The sequence below is a fragment of the Falco rusticolus genome, chromosome 1 (genome assembly GCF_015220075.1).
Source record: "Falco rusticolus isolate bFalRus1 chromosome 1, bFalRus1.pri, whole genome shotgun sequence".
Classification (NCBI taxonomy): Eukaryota; Metazoa; Chordata; class Aves; order Falconiformes; family Falconidae; genus Falco; species Falco rusticolus.
In genome coordinates this window covers 104,914,415-104,937,750 of record NC_051187.1, presented here as the reverse complement: position 1 = coordinate 104,937,750, position 23,336 = coordinate 104,914,415, and the positions used below count along the sequence as shown (strand labels likewise).

General features: G+C 43.3%; 1 protein-coding gene across 5 annotated transcripts in view; it reads right to left on the bottom strand.

Moving 5' to 3' along the window:
* The window catches only part of UGT8 (UDP glycosyltransferase 8), a 48,178-nt gene extending 25,971 nt beyond the window's left edge, over positions 1-22,207 (bottom strand). The window contains exons 1-2 of one of the 5 annotated variants that reach the window (XM_037394147.1): positions 21,751-22,207; positions 995-1,818 (exon numbers count right to left, since the gene is read on the bottom strand). In XM_037394147.1, the coding sequence (XP_037250044.1) occupies positions 995-1,816 (822 nt within the window). In that variant the 5' untranslated portion in view covers positions 1,817-1,818; positions 21,751-22,207. Of the gene's footprint in view, positions 1-994; positions 1,819-7,320; positions 7,426-16,821; positions 16,841-20,821; positions 21,089-21,176; positions 21,299-21,750 lie in introns of those variants that run through there. The other 4 variants (XM_037394174.1, XM_037394164.1, XM_037394183.1 and 1 more) reach the window with 4 other exon arrangements.
* Positions 22,208-23,336: the final 1,129 nt, after the last annotated feature.

The window sequence follows — 23,336 nt, the reverse complement described above, 5'->3', positions numbered from 1 at the left end:
CTCTTCCACAACCAATTTTCAGGCTAGAACAGATGAAAAGCTGGCCTGGCAGTTTTCATGCAAAAAGCAAAGGCTGAATGAGGCATTTTTAGACATAAATTGTTAAGCACTGCAGGTCTACCTACCTATTTATCAACCAGCCAGAAGCTTCCATTAATAACCATCTCCAAGTCAAGATCTATTTGTTTACATATACACAAACGGAAGTGTAAATGACATGGTTTTCTGGGAAATTTTGTTCTGCCTGTCACTCACCATTGTGTTGCTGAAGAGAGGCAATCTTGAGAATCAGGTATCAAGTATCACAGGTACACTGAAGTAATCAAACTTTAATTATTAATCTGTGCAACCAGGATTTCCGGAGTGAGTACAGTCACTATCACTATTTCAGTCTGAAGTTCAGTACCTGATGGCCAGTAATTGTACAGTAAAAATTCTATCTTAAGTATAGTAGTGGTGCCACTTATGTCAACTCGCATGATCTCCATTTCTTGGCCTACACACAGTTTCTTCATGCTTGTATACACCTCATTTTAAAGATTTTTTTACCTATCAAACCAAGGGAAGCAAACTCTCCATAAAAGCACTAATACCATGAAATTAGATAGTATAAATCAGCGGGCTTCTTTAAGTGTAAGCAGAGTTCATGTTCATCATTCTCCCTTCTTTCCATTTTAACCCACGCTCGGTCAGAAGCTACAGATGTACTTCCCAAGATAGCGTGCACTGTTTTTTCCTCAACCATACCATTAAGCACCATACTCAAAAGCAAAATACTTCCTGTAACCGCAACACTCATTTTGATGAGTTTGTGTCTGATAGCTCCCCCCAGCCACCACCTCAAGCTACCCCCAGTGACTTCAAAGGTATATTTCACCAAGCAACACCAAAAGACACGAGATCCCATTTGGAATTCACTGCTTAAAAACTGCTGCTGATCATATGAGGTCAACCAGATACCACAGAAATTACTGTGAAGCTCAGCAAACCTTACTTCTGGCAGAGGGCTGGCCGGTTTGGTAAGGATTCCTCCCACATAAACAACATTGGGTAGCGTAGGTCTCGGAAACTCCAGTGCTACATCAGTACAAAGCATCCACAGGCTGGATCCATGAACCAAGTCATACATGGACCGTTCTGGTAGAACCTTGTGTTTCTGCATTATCCTTTCATATTTTGGCAGAACCAAAAAACTGACTCCAAATCTTGAAATAAGATAAACAACAGTATTTTTAATCCTCTCAAATAGGTTCATGTGATCTGTGAGCAGCGAGTTAAATTCTGGAACGTAAGACAGGGGAGCTGGAGCACCCACTTCTGCTGGATACCAGAGGCCAGTGGAAAAGACGGCGTATTTAACCCCTAAAAGATGAGCTATAACAAATCCACACATCTCATTGGGATCTACCAGGAGCAGGTCAAATTTTTCCTGTTTCAGGGCATGCATGAGGTTTCGGTTGCCAACGATCATGTCGCAGTTCTTGGAATAGTGGTCCAGGATATCGAACAGTTCAAGGGCTGTCAGCCTCCCCGAGAAGATACTCCTCATCTTGGACTGGAGAAAATCATCCGAGGTGCTGCTGTTAAAGATCCCTGGGTAGCGCTGAAGTCTATAGTGATTAGATGGAGGAATCTCTCTGCCCTCAGAGAGGAGAAACACTGTCTGGTGACCTTGGTCATGCAAGGCTGAGGCCAGTGTCTTGAAAATATAAAGATGGCTTTCAAACATAATTGGCGGCACAACAACGATTTTGGCAGCCCTCGCTATCCCGACAGCACTCCACAGGAGAATGAAAGCTGGAGCGTACGGCTTCATAGCTGAAATGAGAAATAAAACCATTACATCAACAGAACGCAGGTTTGCATGCTACCTGGGAATTATTTTTTTTTTTTTTAAAAAAAGTTATTATGAGGCTGTCCCAGAAAAGCTATTCACATCTCCCTATTTTGAAGGCATCTTTGCAGTGGCCACGGGGAACAAGAGTGCCACTCAGCTTCAGAGTGCATTTGGTAATGCTTGGTTTCCAGCGAGAGCTGCCTTTTCTCCTCCCTCTTTCCATTTTTAATTAAGGGTAGACGACAGACTTCTTCCAACACCAACACAGCACCTGCATTAAACAGCAGCAAAACCAACTGACACAATGAGGTTGGTACCCTCCACGGAAATACCTCATGCACTGCTGCTGGATTATGTATGCCATCCAACACCTGTGAGATCTTGTAGGATCTGCAAGCTAGATCCTGCTACATTTGGGATTATGTTTAAAAGCACAACTGAATTATTGTCATTGTAATAAGTGAACAAGAAAGATGCGAAGTTCAAAGACTAAAAGAACAAAGAAGTTCAAAGGTTAAAATCCTGGGCTTATTTACACGAGACCAAAAGGATGCCCCCTCCACTGGAACTTCTAGTATGTCCATTTTAATTTTGCAGCCTTTAAGCACCATACTTCACAGTACTGTTAACACTGCTATAAGCATTTCTACCACAAGGTCTAGTCACCCACAGCTTTCAGGCTGTCCTCCTTCAAGGCGCAACTCTATTCTGATTTAAGGATAACATTTTCTGTAGCTTTGTCTTCATGTAAGCCAATGGGCATAGAGAATATAAAGATTTTTTCTTCTCCTAAAAACATGCAAATTCATGCAATATTTTTCTTTAGTATCAACACCGATCGGACACACAGGGGTGGAAAGTCAGAATCTGGCAGGAAGACGCTGCCATCGAGTAAGAAACAGCTACTTCCACCTTTCAAAAATTGCTCCTTGTGTATAAGAACAAGTGAAATAACAGGAGTTAGTACCACATACACGAACACCACAACTTCTACTGAAGCACTTTCAGAAGTACTTGATTCTGAACCTACTTCAATCAGCACTTGAGCATGCACTCAAGCATGAGCCTAACCTATGCTGAAAACAACACTGCTGTCTTACAGCTCTGGACAGCTGCAGGCTGCCAGGGAAAGGGAAAGTACCTTCCCCCACCATGTTTTGGAGAGTAAAGCCCATAAAACACGGTATGCACTAGATGAAAGCCAAGTGCATTAGAAGCACAGAGAGCACATGTCAGAGAACTCCTTAGTCACTGTAACCCTCCCCAAGACAGAGAAACAAGCACAAGCCAAACCAATCTGCTCTCTTCTCATGGCAAACAAACTCACATGGAAACCTGAGTCTGTTGCAGTGTCTTTTTATAAATAAGCACAGAGACAGGTAACACTGCTACTCAGTCCTTGTTACTGCCTTACAGTGTAGTCTTATAACCCTCCTACAACAGATTGATCAGGACTTTTAATAGATTATTTTTTTTAACGTTCTGTGGGTTACAAGCTCACCAACAGAGCATCTCATATTTGTATTGCTACTATATAATATTGTGTTTTCTGAAAGACACCCCAATTTTCTGCTACACCAGCTTCTGCAAGTGGCTTGACTTTCAAACATTTATAATCATGCACCAAGCCCAAGCAAAGCTGGAAAATCACCACTAGGTACACCGACTATTCAAATCAGGTTTCTAATCTGCAATTTTTCTTATTAAATTTGAAGCCGCCCCCACACCTGTGTTCAGAATGTGTTAGCCACTACCTCGGAAATTACTGACCATCCCTTAGAAAACTCTACCAATTTCAAAGTAATTATCACCAGCAGCAGTGTGTGCACACACATACATGTGCACAAAAAAGTCCACTCAGGCAGACGCTTTTCTTTTTTTTTTTTTTGGGGGGGGGGGTGGTGGTGGTGGTGTGTGTTATTCTTCCCCAAGACAAAGCCCACAGCACAAAGATGCACAGCAAAACCTTGCGGTACCCAGGAGCAAGGAACTGAAACAGAGAATTTATTGAGGTCTCCACAGCACCACCATATTCACAGGCTGACGTAGCATTCTGGGAAGCACTCAGAGGCTTTGCTGTTTCTAGGAACAAAGCTCAATTTTGCAGAGATAACACTTCAGGGGAAGAGGGAGGATATTATTTGCTGCAAATATTAGCAGTGGCATATGAGAACTTCACTATGCTGCACCACTGTCACTGACATCAGGAGAGATTGATTTGTTTTTTAAGCTGCTTCAATTAGGGTGTTGGAGATTACCCTGAAACATCTTCTCCTTGGCAAATAGCAGTAGTTAAATCAAACCAAACAGCAATCCTATTCACTCTCCAATAAAGTTGGAAAAAGCATTCTTACTACATGAGAAACAGCTTACCTCCCAGCATGAAGGCCTGACCTGCCAGTGAGGTTAAGGTATTAAATTGCCTTTTTAGTTTAGGCCTTTGCTTTCATTGGAGGCTTTCTAGAAAACCACAGCACCCCACAGAGCTCAGCTACCCTCCCAGGAGCTCCCATTCAACAGATGTGCCAGCACTGAGCCCTGCTCACCATCCCACTTGTAAAACTTGCAGGTTTTAAGCCACAGCAGAAGGTTGTGCAAGTGCGTAAGTACACAGGCTTGGCATACAGTGCAGCACTGTACCAACAAGCCATACTCAGCTGTCTTCAACAGAGCCCCACTGGAGGTTAATGCTTGTTAGGTTAAGTGTGGTTTTAAAAAATAAGTAAAAAATTTTGTCAATGAAATAGCCAAGAAAAATTACTACTCAAATTTGGACAAAACCCATTATCGATTACATCTCCCCATGCTAAAAGCATTCCCACGGTATTAAGTTGCTGCTCCTGTCAACAATATCAATATTACAAAACCATGAATGGAGGTGTAGGATTGGGAAACTCAAACAGTTAATGTTTCTATCAGCAGTATAAATCAAACGTACCGGGAGCCTAAGGGTTAGTCATGATCCAACAGGTTGCCAGCTGCAAGCATGCCAGCTGTACTTTGATCTCCTGACCCAATACAGGCCCCGAGCACAGCACAGGAAGATACAACCCCTAGCCCTAAGGTGTTATTTTCCACAGCCGGGGTTACACGCATGCCACCAAAAGCCATGGGAACTATAGCTATGCTTCTCTGGGGCCTGACAGTAACTGCCCCACCGCTCATCATGCAGCAGCCATGGTTTAAATGGGAACTGCACTGGATATTTTACTTTTTATGAAGGTGCTATAAAGCACTACCTAACTAACATGAAAATATAACTACGAGCAATTTATCAAACAAATTATTCCTCCTCTTGTGGTGTACCAGTGTCAAGAGGACACAACACACTTCCTCAGGAGCCTGTAGTTTGCTGTATCTTCAGAACTGATAAAAAAAATCACTTAAAAAATGTTACTATGTAACTGCCCTTTTCAATGCAAACATCTTCCACAGGGACAGGAAAATCTATGTACTGGACCTGCCAAGCCATAGAGATAGATATTAAACACATGATACTATTAGAGAAATGCTGATTAAGTGACAATTTTACAGGGAAAAAGAGCATTGACCTTATATTGAACTTCTGGCAGGAACCTGCAGGATGAAGCCTCATCATTTCATCCCCTGGCCAGGCAGAAGCCAGAAGAGGGGAGCTTGGAAGGTTTGTATTAAGCAGGAACAAGGGCAATATGTAACTACACTTCGTAAGCCACGCAATCACGAGCGTAATTCTCATTTCGCAGGCTGAGAGACAGAAAGAGGTAGGTGCTTGGTGCCATCAGCAGAGCAACACCACAGGACTAAGCAAGCTCAGCTCCACTCTCAGTCCCAGATGCCTTTTCACTCTGACCATCCTTCAGCACTGGACTCCTTCAGCACATCAGATATTTCCACCAAGACCGGGAAATCTGCAGAGGCTTGTAAGCAGTTCCTAGGCAGAGGGGGCTTTATAGGCATCAAGGAGATGATGACCTGGTGCTTAGTTTGAAGCCAGCTCATCACACCCAGAGCACACAGTCATACTCCAGCAGTGAACGCCCAGAATGAAACACTTGCCAAAGTAAATAAAAAGAATCAATATTCAATGCAACTGCTTTTCGTTTCTGAATGCTAGGAGCATGAAGAACAACTGTCAAGTGTCCAAACATAAAAGAGAAAAGAAAACCCAAAGCCAGAGGATAATCCATTTCTCCAAGATCGTTAACGATATAAAACCATCTTCTGTCTTGAGTCCTTCTGCTTAGGATTTGCCTCCATTAAATAAGATTATTTTGGTGTCTGAGCTGGTATATAACATCCTTTTATAAGAGAAGAAAAGAAAAAAGAAGAAAAAGCCGAATTTTCTAAAATTTTTAACAAAAAACAAACCAACCACACCCCACAAAATTATCGTTGAGTTGAAGCCATTGCTACTTTCAGCCAAAAAGCCCTACAAGCAATGGTATGGAGGAGGAAAAAAAGAAATTCAGAGTGGCTTTATATGAGTGAAACCAACTGCCAACTGTAAAGAGCTCACCTATTTGAGTGCAAGAAAAAGTTAGACATACCAAGAGGTTAAACATTAAACCTATTTCAACAGCTTCCCATAGTTAACGACCTACATGTGGGTTGGTTTGGTGGTTTTTTTTCAAATTAAAGTAGTATGAGTTTTAAACTGTGTTAGAGAAAACCAAGCACATTCACAGAAGACTGCTGGAAGGATGTTTTCAGCTGACCAAAACAGTTCTAAATCTGGCTTTTTTTAAAGAAGTATTTTTCCATTTATCCATAAAGACCAAACAGGACCTAGAACAAGATGTGTGACTACACAAGAATTGGTGACTTTCAGAGGGAAAAAATACAGGGGAGGATCCTTCCCTCCACACCCTGTCCCCTCATTGTTCGCAAAGGGGGAAATACTCGAAAATTGGGCAACATGGAAAGAAGCTGAGCAACATGTATGTTTATATAAATTATATCAGAAAGTCTTAATGTTTAAGTTAATATTATAAAATTGATCTAATACTACAGTCATATGCCAATCCTAAAAATGGTTTTAAAATAAATCCAATTAATAATTTATGTAACAGTCAATCACAGTACTTGGAACACATACTGAAGATGAGATTTATTGTCAATCCCTAATAATCTGCTGATGATTCTACAATTAAAGCTTACAGGAACGTTTGGGGGTTTTTCTGCTTTATACCACTGGCTGCCTACCTACTATTTCTGAATCTCACAGAAATAACCATTCCCAAGCCAGCAATACCACTGTCAGAGTCTTCCTCTGTTGCAGTGAGACCTAGAAGCAGAAGAGGCTCTCAAGCACCTCCATATGCAAAACACAGCTTGAATTCAAACTGCACAAATGTTTATCACTACTCAAGAAAGTAAACAGTTCTTACACACTTACACAAACCGCAATGATATAGAGTTCTTTTTATTCATGCGTAACGCTCCCAATTTCTAAAGCAGCAACAAAAAAGTTTTACAGGGATTGAGTTCAGTGATGCTATTACCTTTTTTTAAGTCTTGCTTCCTTTCAGCCTTTCTTTAGATTTGCTAAGGTTTGTTGAGTTTCCCTGGGCAGTTTGGTCAGAAGACCGGAACCTCTGCCTAGAAAGGTGCCCTTCATACTGAACAGCGGTGCTCTGCAGCAAAGGAGCGATCTTTCTAGCTGCTGATCACTCACCTTACCCAACAAGCTCAAATTACTCATTACAATTTAACAGATACCAGTACACATTAAAAAGAGCAGGCTTACCAACTAGACTTCCATCTCTACAAATCCAAATGTGGATGCTAATGAGCACTGCAAGGGCTCATGGCTCATGCCCAAATGGAAAGCTAGTGATGTGCATCACAGAGGAGTATAATTATTCAAAAAGGGGGGAAATTTGAGATTTGTATGCATTTCAGCAAATTGTGCGTACTGCAAACTGCTACCAGAGTTCTGGTAACATGCAGATTTATTACTTAGTCTTGCTTACAGTATTGTCCCCTTCTCTTTACTATCAGTTCATTACACAAAATCATTATTTTAGAAGGGAGAATACAAACCCTGCTTTTAGAGCTGTAAACTCTCCAAAATGTTGCATTAGTGATCTGAGCCAACTAGAACAAAAGGCAGAAAACCAGAAAAAAAATTTGGACAAAAAAAAGTGTTTATCACCAACTAAACTTTTATTAAAAAGTTGCAAATCTGATGCAGTTTCTACATAGGCAAGAGTGGATCTTGACCCATTATCGGTTACATACTGCAACTGCCCGCGGCATGCTCCATGCATCCAGACCAGGCTGCTGCAGAGCTGGTTGCTTTTGTTTCACCAAGCCAAACTTGGTATCAGTTATCCCATCAGCTCAAGTCTCCATCCCAAGTCAAAAGCCAGTACCATCAGCAGTGCAGCGTCACCTCGGCAATCAATCCCACGCTACCATACCCAACAGCAGCACTTACCACAGGTAGACATATATAGTGCATTTATTTCTTCCAAGACAGTATGCATTGTAGCTCTAAGGGACATGTGGTCAAATGTATGGTTAAGACAAATGCTGAGCTAAGTTGTGACTGAAAGGCAACCGGTTACTGAGAGCACTACAAACTCCCTCTGTAAAGCACGTTAGGAGCTACTGGCTATGGTTTACTACTGGTTTTAATAAAAAGCAAGCACTAAAGAGGAGAAAGAAATTAGCACAGATCTCAGATTCTTACCCGAGTTATTGAAGCTCCAGTTCTGCCCTGCCTACCCGAAATCCCACTGACATTAACTTATTTTATGCGCAACCCGTTTGCTTTAGCTGTTATTAAACACAGTTTTACAGTTACAGCATAGTATCCAACCTTCACAGGCTTGTAAATGTTTCAGTTAAACAAACACAGACCCATACCCCACAATGCTGGTTGTATGACCAAAGGCCCTGTAAGCAAAACATTTTATCAAGTCTAAGACAGCAAGGACTGACTAACAGAAAGGATTTACAATTAAGTATAAAGCTGGAAAAAGAAGAAAATATTCCAACACAAACAAAAGGTTCTCTAACACTTGTTACAGAATGATTCAGTAATAAAAATACAGCTAAGATTTGGTTTGGGTGGGTGCATGTATCAGCCACTTGCTAGCAGCTGATATTAGGCAAATATATATATATACACACAAGCATGAATGCAGTGCATTGATTCAAAACTGGGGAAGAGCAAACAGAGAAAAGGTCTTTCTTTCTATTTGTGACATCCTCCAAGATGTCTCTTGAAACAATACAAATAATTTTTAAGTCCCTCTCAAAACATTTTCTTTTAGAGAATGTAATTTAATACGAGTCCACAGTATTTTTTTTTCAGGCACCAGAGCAAGGAAATGCTACCTATGTGGAGAAACGCACTGACCAAATTATGTCTAACAGCACATCTCAGATCACAGGAAGATTTTAATTAGTGGCATAAGTAAGAAAGTCTATGTTCTCCAAACGAAAAGCACAACTTGACTCCTAAACCCTTTAGGCTGGCAATTGTAAAATATGTTCTTAACCTATAAAACTGCTTGCTGTACTGTACATATTCTGTAAGTAATAGGAAATACTACTCCGTAATCCTTTAGGAGCATTAAAATAAATCAGGCCCATAAGCTGACTTCAGGCAGCAAACTGAAGTTTTAAGATTAGGAAGCAGTTGCTACTAAGCAACTCACTTGCCGTAAAACAGATGAAAGCATTAGAAATGTGTGAAGGCACAGAGCCTTGGAGCAGCAAACCATTGTATTATCTAGGAAGAGACTCTGGTAACAGGTATTGCACGACCTTTGGATTTATACTCCTATCACACATCTTGCTACCAATTGCTGAGGTAGCGCATACTAGGATTGCTATTTTGTGTTGCAATGTTTTAGATTAAGTGGTAGGATCTAGTTTGTAACTACTGCCCTATTTCAACCAAATGAAGAAATGAAGAAATCAGTGGAAATTATTAGTAAGAAATCACGTGTGCATAAACAGGGGCAGGCTATTGCATTTACTTTGTACAGTTTCTTGAACAACAGCTACGTCCTATCCAGTGAGTACAAGAATGCCACATCTACAGATAAAAAGAGGAAGATCTACAGGCATTACAATGTCACTGTAATCATCTGTCAGACTTACTGTGTCAGTTATGCAAACAGAAAAGGAGTTGTTAAGAGGGAGTAAAAAGGATATGCAATTTATGAAGCCCCTTTCAGTAACAACTTCATATTTGTGTAACAGGTTTTACCAAACACTGAAGGATTTTATGTAAGCTTTTGCAGTCGAGAGTCACAGAAAACTGATTTTTACAATCCTTGCTCAGAAGACAGCAAGACAGAAGAGGTACTTCTCTTTCAAAATACAGGTTTTACAGTTAGTACACAAAATATTTTCAATAGACAGGGTAGCAGATAGATCTTTAATAAGCTACATGGGGATAAACTCTTACACAAGGCATAATGTCATATTAAGATGAATTTACAGCAAGGGACTAAGGTATAACATTCTTGGTAGCACTCTGCCACCAGCTTCTGAAAGAACTGCTTTTTAAATGCATTTGCATCGTTATGGAAAACCACCCTAAACTTCTGAAAATACCAATCATTTTCAAAAAGATTAAATATTTACAAAGATTTATCTTTATTCTTTGAGTAGAGGAAGGGCTTTAAATGAATCTTTATGGTTCTGGAAAAAGAGTCCTAAACTTCTGAAAAAGATTGATCATATCCAAAAGCATTTAAGGTTTGTAATTATCTTTATTATTCAATGAATAGATTCTAAACTTACCAAAGATTTCTAAAGTTATTAACAGTAACACATCCCAGCTTTTAAATGAAGTCACTTACAAACCATAGCAAGGTCCACATACTTTGGGATTATACTACTTCAGCATTGACAGCATCAGTCAAGAAGAGATTTAGCTGAGAATAAAGGATTAAAATCTAATTAACATTTTCATAACATGAAGTATGTTACAACGGGGCAAAGGCACATTCTTCTTCATATGACTTATGTTTCTTAACACACTAAGCACTAAAACTGAACAAACAGTATTCAGTTAAGAACACATACTTTATTTATTGGATGTCACTATTGTACCAGTATTCATTTTCAAAAAAGATTCAGTCCAACTAACTGCATGAAAGTGTGTTTCATAAAGATTTTACACCCTATGAAACACTACTCACATAGACCTACCAGAAAGGTATTTTGCATTGTTTTAACTAGCCTCAAGAATACATTTTAATAACCCAAACAGAAGTAAGAAGAGCAAGTACAGCAAGTTCTCTTTTGTCCTGCTGTGCACTGGGCAATTCAAACAGGGTATTTTAAGACTCCTATAATCTTTTAAGTCTTTCATCTTATGTAGCGGGGATTAGCATTTGCAAAAACTAGTCTACCTGTCAATGTTTTGTTAAAACTGAGCTCTATTGCAAATTCTTCCATAAGGCTTAGCCAGGCCTAGAAGAGCAGCATGAAGAAAAACCCCATCCTTTCTGCTGCTGGCCAAGGTCTAAAGCCAGTACAGCAAGACCAGAACAGGCTCCTGGCCCCAGCACCTGCGGAGCTGCACTGCACCCCCAGAACTGGGAGCAGGGGGGAAGATGGCACAGGCATGTCACTAGGACAGGTCCAGTCGGGCTGCGCTTATTACTTCAGGCCCCACGCCAGAGCAAAGCTGACCATGTATGCACGTGATGCTGCAACCCAGCTGATGTGCCACCCTGGACCTCCAGATGGAAAGGAAGCACAGTGCAGAAACCTGAGAATGAAAAGCCTGCTCCAAAAGCTATGTGCCTTCAACTGAATGCAACCCGACTCGGTGTGAAAGCCACTCAAGATTTCTCCGCATTGGTGCGCTCTATTATGCGGGCCTTTTCCTTGCTGCCCGCAGTTACTCTACCCCCAGCACCTTGGAACGATAAATGCTTGACTATATATAGCAAAAGAGCCATCTATTTGAAAGCGAGACACGTATATTCCTTGCAGAGAGATTTGTGTCGTTCATTCAAAACAAGGTAAGGACGTTTTCTGGTAAATTATACATCTTCCTCACAGCTACTGCAAATTCAGAGATGATGCAGTATTTTGGCACCAATATACAAGTCCCTTGACAGAGTCTCCTTAACTTCTGGAGACCTTTCCTCCAGGTACTGAGATCGGAAAGCAATGTTCCTCAACCTGCTGCAGCCAGAAAGGAAGCAACCAGAAGTCATGTTGTGCCATCAAGAGGCAGGGCTATTAACACAGAGAAGTCAACAGGTTACTCCACATTTCCTGAAGCCACCGGTAGTGTTTTAAGATGGGTCACAAACTGCTGGCCCTGCTCCTGCTGTGTGACACTGCACTGCCCAGAAGAGCAACAGAGTATTACCACAACGTGTTTCATGCTACACAGCAGTTAAGAGCAGAAGGAGAAAGAAGAAAGCTTTCTAACTGCAGAGAGCATGGGGCACAAGAGGCACAGCAGCTGATGGACTCAAAAATGCGCCCACTGAAGGGCCAAAGCTGCCCAGGAAGCCTTCTCTTCCGCACTGGCATCAAAAGACAGGTTGAATCAAAAAGAAAAAAAGAAAAAAAATACCCCAACTGTCCAATTTTAAGCTCTTTCATCAGCGACAGATACTCCTTCAATAAAATGACTCCGAAGAAGGGACTGGAGGAAATGCCAGAGCACAACTTGGTAGCAAGCTGGATTTGTTGGTGCAACAAATGCAGTCTGTAATTGTATGCTGCCTTCACACAAGCATGAGTTTTGCCTCATGAACGAGCCTCAGGATCTGGAACATTAGTTTCAAATTTGAACATGTTTTACTGGGATTTTTTTTTTAACTTTAGTAATTGTTTGAGGGGATGCTTCATTTTTCGCTATAGTTAGCTTCAGCTTGGTACAAGCTCTCCCTGGTCACGCCATCACATGACACCTAGAAGCACTGAATGAATTTCTTTGTTTGGTTTCTGACTTCATCCTATAGCAAATAACTACATTTTAACAAGCCAAACAAACAATCACAAGGGAAACTATAGCAGATTTGTTTCTGCAAGGGGAAATACAACTTTGAATAAAGTTAAAATACTTGATTTAATAATGTTTTGCTCTTATTCAGCTCAATTAAAATATATGAATTGCTCAAGACTGTATGCAGCAACACCACACGCTTCAAAAACATTCAGATTGTACAGTCTGTTCATCATTAGGCTCTATTTTGAAATTTACAGGTCAGGGTTATTAAAACAAGCCACTGTCTTGCTTTCAGATTTGTGTTGTATAGTGTCTGCTTTGAACTACCTCTTAGTTGACTTTAGTTCTTAGAATAAAAGTTCTGTATGTAACAGCTTTTCTATGTGGTTTGATCTTTAGACTCAAGATTTTAAAAGCAGGATCGCATTACTTAAGAGTGAGAAGAGACAGAAATCAACTTCGGAACCTTCTAAGAGGTGCAGACTACATTCCACCAAAGGGTAAGAAAAGATGGGGGGGGGTGTGTTGCAGCAGCTGCATAAAGATCTTTATATACTAGAAAATAGCAGGAAGTTTCTGTGTATCAGTAACTGACTAAGACTGGATTAGAACTTCAGAAATAAAAGGGTCTAAACAAAGGGTTTGTGGTTTTTCAAAGACAACGTGAGAAATACAATCAAATAATTCAAATATTAAGAAAACAAAACATAGATCCAAAGGTTGCAGAGCACCAAGATAAAGCTGATTGACAACTCTAAGATTATGACTCACAGAGGATGATCCGAGTGTAAAACCAAAGCAAAAAAAAATCAACAATAAACGATCAAGTGCTTCTACATGTGCATGTTTCTGTTCCTGCTCACTGAAATTGCACTTTCTGGGACGTGAGATGATCTTCCTCCACTTCTGGAAAGCAACTAGAACTTTTTGAACACTATCACTACATAATAACAAGTATCTGAAGGGGTTTTATAACGGAAACATGCTCTTAACTACTGCTATAGGCTACCAAGTTATTTCACTAGTAATGATTTCATGCAAGATTGACTGTTTAATATAAAGTATAAGCTGAGATTAAATTATTTGTAATACTCCCATCTTTTTGAGCATACTGTCATGAAATAAAGCTAACTGATAAACAAGCAAAACAATTACAAAAGTATCACAAAGCACAGTAATTAAAAATTCAGCACCATGAATGGTGGCAGCTTTAGGCTATACTCCTAAATTTGAGACGCTGTACACCAGACAAATTTATTTCACAAGATTATCAACTTTGAAAGAAAAATGTGGATGGTCATCAACCGTCCTTGGGCAAGTTTCCATGCAAGTCCTCACAAGACTTATACCAACAGTTCACGTTTACAGACTTTCAAACCCCACGAGCAATGGATGCCCCAAACACTGTACTGGCCTATCTAGCCCCGTTACTGAAAAACACCTGAAATTTCCCAGTTTAGAGCACTGGGAAGAAAAAATGTGTGTAAACAAAACTTCCCACAAATATTTTATGCTTGATCTCTTATGACAGACCTCTGTGCCCAGGGACCAAACACCATACATATCAACAGACACCTCTCAAAGTTCAGTTTCTTTGAACTCAGCAACAGGAAATAACACTCTTGCAATGACCAACAAGGCTTAATCAAGGGTCTGATTCTCTAAAAAAATCTTTCTTGGTATTTACTGGTGTACAAGTTTTATTTAGACTACCAAGACAGTCTCCCCAATTTCACTCAGGCATAAAAGGCTTAGTAGAAGAGAACCTTGGAAGAAAGCAGAAGAGGCTGAAGTCTTTCTTGCCAGCAAGGTATGGAGCAACAGCAAGATTCCCACAGCCTGTAACTCATGTCACAGACTATCAGCACAGCAGGTTTCCTGTACGAAAGGCTGACCCATCTCTTACACCACCACCATGTTTGCAGTCACTGCTACCTATGGCCCACAAGCTATAAACAGTTTCAGCTGGTGCCCCAAGGACCATCAGGAACCAACACAAGCCTGACTTGGTAGCCAGGCAGCAAACTGATACAAATTGATTGAGTTGGTTTTCAAAGCAATGGGAGTGATCAGAGTATGCATTTGTTTCCAGTTTAGCTAATCCACCTCATGACATCTTCCCATTTACCTTCACAGCCAAACTCCCTGGCTATCAGTTTGCCATTCATGGAGGGAACAGTACCTGCAGCTTTAAAAAGTTCAGACTGCACTAGAAAAATCTCTTCCTTTGGAACAGTCGTGTGGCACTGGAAAAGGTTACTAGAGAGGATGGGGTACCTCCATCCTCGCAGGTAGTCAAGACTTGGGACAAGAAAGAGTCACAGCTGACATGATGTTACATTGTCAATAACTCTGTGTTGAGGGAAAATTTGTACAAGACCTTCCACAGGCCCTTTTAGCCAATATTCCTGACCTACTGACTCTCTAGGCACCAGAGTTGGCAACTTCTTCATTCCCCCAATGGTAATTCCTGCAGAGGCAGTGCTGCCTGCAGCACAAACTCTACCCCAAGTACTGCCAATGCCAAATACCACCTACAAACTCTTCACTGGCAGTAACCTTCTAGCCAAGAATGCTCTTGAGAAAGACACTGCTACCAAGGTCCAAGTTTAACATCTCAGCACACCCATGCTATTAAACAAACAAAAAAAAAGTACTTTTCAGCACCTGTTTGCATTGTGATAAACTGGCAGAATTGCTTCCCAAGCAAACTTAAATAAACATTTAACTACTTACATATGGCATCTACATTCTCTAACAACTATCCCATTTAAAAAAAAAAATAAATTAAATCTTACTAATTTGAAACACATACCATGTAAACTACCACCACAGCTCAGCAGCAGCTCTTAAACGAGACGGGAGAAACCAGATTAGGTTTTCACTCGAAATAATATTTCATTATAAGCATTTAATACTGCTGGAAATTAGATTTATTAGGCACCATATCTCCTATGTTTCCATGCATATTCCTATATCTATTTCCCACATTTCACCTTAGACAAAAATATTTAATCAAAGTGGGGGAGGGTGGGAGAACATTTTCCATGAAACAAAACAGATTCAAATTACTAACTAAATCTGCATTCTCAATCAGTTCAAGGACAGGCGTAGCCAAGAGGAGATGTACAACTGCATTCAGAAGAGCAGGTTCCCTCTGCCAGCACCGCACATTGCAGAGAACACATCCCTTTACACTGCTGGGTTTGAGAGCTGCAGCGGGCTCCGCAGCCATACTTCCCACTTCACCTCAAAAGCCGACTGTGCATCTACATGCTGTTTAAATTACTGTAATGTTTACAGCAGTATTCTGGCCAAAATTCCTGTTCCTAACCCAGATTATCATTCAGAGCGATACGCTTCTTTGGTCCCATTCATAGTGTAAGCTAGGAAATACCAGAGCCTTCTCTGAATTTTAGAATTTCTCATTTAGAATATTAAATTGGGAAGACAACAATGATGGCCTGAAAATAAAGTTAAGGGCAGGTAAGTAACAACACATGAGTACTGGCCACAGAGGTTTTTCTAACACTACTACTCTACTTTTTTTTAAAGTCTTTACAATTCCTTTTTAAAATACTTTTATTTTTATGATTTGTGTTCTTGGCATTGAATTACAAAGCCTATTTGTTTGATTTAAGTCAAATAACTTCCAGCTTCTAAGTTGGAGGGAACCATGAAATTCAGCATATGTAACTGCATCTCAGTTTTCACAACTGAGGCCTTCTATTTCAGCATTTACATCTGAAGGTTGTGCTACAGCTATGTACTCAATCCTCACATGTAACAAACGTATGAAAACTTCTTCAAAACTGGTGTTGATGTATGGGTGAAAATAACTTGTCTAACGGAATACAGTGGAATATAGTATAATTTAAGGTACTCAGGTGGTCCTTCACCTTATTATGTTCACATTGCTACCTCCCCCTAAATACACTGAGCCACAACCTTCACAGTTTTTTTGTTTGATTTTTAAAAAGCACAATGTTTCACCAGGGCATGAAGGCTCATTTCCAACTCAGTTCAGAATCTGAAGCTGACCCAAGATTTTCCATTAACTCACCCTTCAGTTATCAAGCGGGAAGGGAAATCAGTCTTAAGTCACTTCTATCTCATGAAGCTGAACCATCCATTCACAGGAGGAAAGAACAGCATAGAGCGAGGAAGAAAGCTGTACTTGCTCCCCTATACAAATAAAATCATGAGCTTGACCATAAATAACCATGTTACTTATGAGAAATTGTCTTAACAAATCAGGTTGTAACTACTTTTTGCAACTCTGAACTGTATAATTTAGAAAACACATTGTCTTTCAAACCACTGCCATTGTAACTGTTACATTTACAGTTTGTAAAAATGCCAAGTTTGGTGGTATTTTTTCTATTTACCATCATTTCTTCCCATATAAAACCCAGCTTTTTGAACTGAGCTAGTAGCTAGGTTTTTTTAGAAAACGAACAATCTACTGATCACAGAGTTCAAGATTTGGCAAGGATGTAAGTGTTCCTTAGTCCCAGGTATAGCTGATTAGATGTACTGTTTCTAATAGCTAAACAATTAAGTTACTCCATAAAACCACAGGTAGTGTCATCAATTCTTCTCATATTGAGGAATTAAAAACACACACAAGATTTTATGTTAAAAACTAGAATTTTCAAAAGCTTCCTAAAGAACAGAGCTATTACTGCTCCAACACACTGGCTCCAAGTCAAGAACTGTAGCACAAAATCTTTCACGTAATTAGCAAAATAAAAAATAATTTAAAAATAACAGTGTGATTATGTAACAGCAAAATGGAAAGCTGAAAATTGTTCTCTTAGACATTATGAACATTATGAAAAGAAGTATTTTAATGGACCTGCAATGAAAAATAGCTGTGATCACTCCCAAGAGGTTTTCTTTACAAAGCATTAAAAAAAATAAAAATAAAGACTTCTTCCCTACATGGAGTATTAACAGGACCTCACACTGAGCATTTAAGATATATACATTCCAAGTGTCATAAAACACTAAAAATATTTTGTCAAAGGATTCAAGGAAGCTTATGTCACAAGTTTTGGAAATTTACTCCAAGCATAGTTGTCCCGAGGGAAAAATGGAAAAACCACCACACATTTCAGGGCAGAGAATTGCATGAAATTGTTCCAGTGTATTTCACTTCCTGGAAAACAGGGAAAAAATGCCTATTCACAAACATTTTGAGCTGTATCAGAAGGTCAGTTTTCAGCTCAAAGATACTTTCTAAACCAACAAGAACAACAACAAAAAAACCAACACCCCCCTCCCAAAAAAAAGGATAAATCCATGCTGAATTTTTTTTTAATAAAAACCTCAACAAAAGAAGGTGATTTCAAATGCTTCCCATGTACCAGCATTTCTCAAACACAATCCTATAATCTTCTTCAATATCATTCTGTAATAATGAAAGGGAAATCAAAGCATTTCTGTTAAAAGTTACAATCTAGAGAGAAAAGCTATCTCATTTAGTAAGCATCTCTTCAATATGATCTTACAACAGTTGTCTCAACAGCTTTTAATACTGTAGTGTGATTTTTCTAGTAAGTAAACAACTAGAGACTCAAGATGGAGTAAACTGAGATGAATTCTTGGTACTAAAGCAACTGACTAATGCAGTGATGTGGAAAGAAGGACTGACAAGAGCCCAAGGTAGAAAACACAAAAGTAAGTAGGTGTGAGCAATGAAACACTCAGCATTTGAAGTCAGAACTAATGTTCATGTTCAAGAAGGTCTAGAAATAATCAAGTCAGGATAGGCACTGTTGCTACAGTTATTAGTATAATTAATTGCAGAACGTATTTTAAGCAGTAGGAGCACTGCAGCATCACAAACCCTCTACACAAGTCTCAACAGGTACAGAACAGACCATACACAAAGCTACGCTTACTGGCATTGTTTTACGGATGATGAGGCTTACCACAGTACCTTCTCACCCCACGTCTGCACCTGTAGCAACACACCTACCACACAGAAGAAAAAAACAAAACAAAACAACATTGATACATTTTTTTTTTTTCCCCCCTTCCTGGAAAGAAAACATATTGCTAGAAATCAACCAAGTCAAATTATATAAGCAGAGAATTATGGTAGGTTCTCTTTACTTTTTCTCCACAAACTAATTAGACCATGTTGTCACAATCCACAGCACCCCTGGCACACAATTACAACCCAGTACAGTTCCTCCAAGTGAACCAACACCATTATCATTCCAAAGGGCTGATTTGGATAACAATCTCTAAAGTGATTCAGATATGACAAACATAGCATTAGAATTTCATGAACACAGTAATTCAGACTACCTTCAATTTCTCTAAGCTGTAACTAAAATAGCTAAATTTATCACAGTGTGCTAATCTAGAGTTACAACAGAGTCCTGCCTCGATCACAGGCCAAGCCCAAACTGTAGGTGCAATGACTGCCAATGAACTATGTAACAGCCACTAACCATTCACTAAGCTGAAGTTGCCACCAGGGTATAAAACCATCCCACCGCTTTACTACCACCTCCTCAGTGAGTCAGCTGCCCTCCACTCCACTCACAGGCAAGAGGGCTCTTGCAGAGCTCAGGTGACAGCACCCTGTGCAAAATGAAGACACAGGGATTGTCTCAGATGCCCTCTCCTCAAGCCCTGGTTAGTCCCATAGGCTCCTCCATCCACATCCTACTTCAGAACCACCCAACTGCTTAGAGCACCCTAAAAGTACAAAATGTAAGGGGCATTTACAATGGACCTAACACAATTCTCACCTTAGAGTCTATTACCTGGACACACATGACAACAGTAATTTTCTTTTCTTGCTCCCTGCAAGGAGCGTCTGTTGATGGCAAAAGTTGTGCAAAAGTAAGAAATAAGACATAAGCATTTCAGGCCAAGTACTCATTTCCTTGTATTTCAACAAAAATACTTTCACAATAGTGTGAAAGCCATCTGAGAGGGTGTAAGACTCTAGCACAAGCTGGTTAGTAGTTTTGAAAAAAACGGTCACTGCAGTATCCAGTGTTCAGCCTGGATCAATGACCGAAACAAAAGAACAAAAACAAGGAAATGTGAAGTAAAGGTTAATTGCATACGATGTTGTGCTATAAAACTAGCTCAGCTAAAATATAAGTGACCTTGTGCGACAATTGCTTGGAAAAGCAGGCAGGCAGCTTCACACAGGCCACTTAACCAAGACACTTTTTGGAATAAACGTCTAGAAACAAGTGATATGTGAGTTATTCCTGAAAGTAAGTCACTTTGTCTTAACGTGAAAAACAAAAATACTGCTTCCAAGGTCTTTGCTTGGGGGGGAGACCCTTCAAGGATGTTTAGGAGGTACCCACTGCTGTTCATCTCCACACAACTCCGATGAGCATGCAGAACAGGCTGCGTATTTTTTAATGATTTCCCATTGTTCCACAGCCAGTACTAAAACGAGCGCATAAACAAGCCATAAAAGACAAGACACCGTTTAATATCTGTTTAAACACCGCAACTTTATTGGCGTATTCCCTTAAAAGTTGACGCTTCGCCGTTTTCCTCCGTTTCGCGCCCCCGGGGAGCGGAGCAGCCGTTACGCAGTGCCCGCCCCAGGCCAGGCGGCTCCCGGCGGGACGGGGAGCACAGGGGAAGCACCGGGCACTCCAGCCGCGTCCCAGGCCCGGCACACACGCCAGGGTCCCCTCACCTTACACGCTTCCAAGTTTTCCAGCTCTTCCTACACCCACGCCGGGGACCCTTACGTTATACGCCTTCCAAGTTTTCCAGCTCCTAACTACAACGCGTCCCCGGCAGCCACCAGCCCGGCTTACATAACTTCGGGCCGGGCTGCCCCTCACGGCGGTACCCGGGGCCGAGCAGCCTAATGAAGAAGCGGGCAAGGCCAGACGCAAGGCTGAGCCGAGCCGAAGTCGGTGGCCGAAAGGCAGCGCCCCCCCACCCCCTTCCCCCGGGCCTGCGGCAGCGCCCGCGCGAGCCCAGACACGCGCCCGCTGCCCCGCGTCAGGTAACGCCAACGGTCGCGGCGCGAAGGGCGCGGCGGGCACCCCGCTCCCGGCACGTACTGTCACCGCTTGCTTCATCCTCCCAACTTCTCCCTCTGCTGAGGAGGAACAGCACGAGTAAGTGTTCGCCTTAGCGCCGCGGCCCCGTCGTCCTCCTCCTCACGGCTCTCAACTTCCTCAAGGCGCAGCGCGGGCACCTGCCGGGCCTCCAGCGCCGCAGCGGGGCCGCCCCGCACCTCTCCCCGCTGCGGCGCCGGAGGGCGGCCGGCCAGAGCCCGCCTGCCGCCCGCCCGCCCCGGGAGGCCGTGCCACACAGGTGCCATGCCCGGCACGCAGAGCCCGCTCCTCAGGCACGGCCGCGCTCCCTGCTGCCCCCCAAACCCCTCCTCTCCCCACGGCAGCAGCCCGACCTCACCTCAGGGTAAGGGCGGGCACGGAGCTGCCGTTGCTTTCGCCCAGGAACGACGCCTCTCGGCACCCCCGCAAGGACACGGCGCTCCCTCCCCTCCACTCCCAGGTCACACCGTCCCCTCCGCGCCGCTCCCCTTGCTCAGGGACACCGCATCGCCACGGCCTCCCGCTCCCCTGCGGCTTCTCTCTAGTCAGTCCACGACTACACCACCCCCCCCGCCGTAGCTCTCCCTCCTCCCCCCACCGCTCCCCCGCCAGACCCTCCGCCGCGAGGTTGATGCAAGGCGCCCCGGGCTTCCTCTTGCGTTACGGGAGGGGGGAGAATGAGGAAAGGAAGGAAAGCAAAGCAAGAGGAAAGGAGAAACAAGGGGGAAAGAAAGAAAGAAAAAAAAAAAAGGTACAAAGGTGAAACGAAAGCCTCCCTCCTCCTCGCCCACGGCTCCCGGGCAGGGACCCTCCGCCCCTCGCCAGCGTCGCCGCCTCGGGGGGCCGGCGGAGCCGGGACCGCCTCAGTCCCCCCGGCACCCCCCCACCCCCACCCCCCCGCTGCCCACGGGGGTATGCCCCAGCTCCCTCACCGCTCTCCCTTCAGGGCCGTTTCTCCGCGTCGCTGCCTCTGGTAACGAGCCGAAGAGCGGAGGGAGCCGCTGCCGGGAGCTCCGCTCGCCGCTCTCTTCCTTCAGTAGAGCGGGCGCGGGGGCTGCGCAGCTCCGTCCGGGCCGGCCTGAGGCCCTGCTCCCACCGCAGCACCTCCGCTGCGGCGCCGGGCCCGCCTGGCCCCTCCGCCCAGGCTCTGCTGCACCTGCTGCGGGGTTGGGCTGCCCCTGCGGCGCGGGCCGAGGAGAGGAGAGGGCACCCTCGCTCCGTCCCTCCCTCAACTTCTCATCACTTTCCTCTGCCCCCGCTCCGCTCCGCCGCGCTGCCGCCCCGGCTCCCCACCGCCCGCCGGACGCATACACCGGCGCTGCCGTCCTCCCCCCCCCCCCCCGCGGAGATGCTGCCCCGGGTCCCTCGGCTGGACGAGGCGAGGCTCCCCTCACCCCTTCCCCCTGACCGGCGCGGAGCGCTGTCCTGCGGGTCCCCGGCCTCCCTCCCGCCCCATGCACTGCCCCAGCTCCCAGCACAGCGGGGAGCTCCCGGCGGGGCAGGTCCCCTGTGCCCGCCTCTGGCGGGTGGGACCGGGCCCGCCCTCCGCCAATCAGCCCAGGCACGGCGGGCACGGTCGGCGGGGGAGGCCCGGCCTCCGCGGGCCGGCCACGGCCCCTCGCCTCGTAGGGTACGGGCTGCTCCCGTGCTGGCTGGCGGCCTGGCACGCTGCCGCTCGGGCGGTGAAGTGCGAAGCGTGGAGGATTTGCGGGGCACTAGTCGGCACCCCTGTGGGAATCAGCCTGCACCTGCTGGCCCCGTGAGAGGTGCCTGGACGGTAGCCGTGCCCTAACGCTGCCCTCTCGCTGCTGCCTGGCTTCAGTTAGAAACAAAGTACAAGCACTCAATAACGCCGAAGCTGTTTCTCCCTCTCCATTAGGGCTAGGTGCAGTTGCCTCGTTGATACTGGCTAGTCGAGTGATAACGTGGTCCTTTATTTCTTCCTCTTTCAGGAACAGGCACTTAGTTCCCTGTTGCTTTGGTCCCTACTTGGAGAAGGCTGACTGAAAGGGGATGCAATGCTCCTGTATCTCCTATCTTTCACCATCCTGGGAAAGACCTACCAGTAGCCGCCTAAGCTACCACCTGGCAAAATTTAAATACTAACGGTAATCCTCCAATTAGTTTGTTGGTTGTTTTTTTGTTCTGGGTTGTTTGTTGGTTGTGTGGTGTTGGGGATTTTGGGGTGGGTTTTTTTTTGGGGGGGGAGGGGGAATATTGCTTCCCTACCATTATTCACTTATTATATAATAAGTGTAATTACTTCACAGTTGACAGACAACAGAATTCTTTGAAAGAACAAGATTTGCCCCCCAGCCCCCTCCAAACTTCATCTCTGCTTGTTTTACAAGTCCAAAACCATTCTGCAGACCCACCAAGCTAAATGCTTCTTTATTGATGTTTTTGTGATGAACTTTAAAGGAAATGAAGTTTCAGGCAGTCCTTCTGATTTGACAGATAAGTTAGTCTTTTAACAAAAGTGAAGGTTTAAGTTTCATCAGGCAAAACAAGAAAGTTA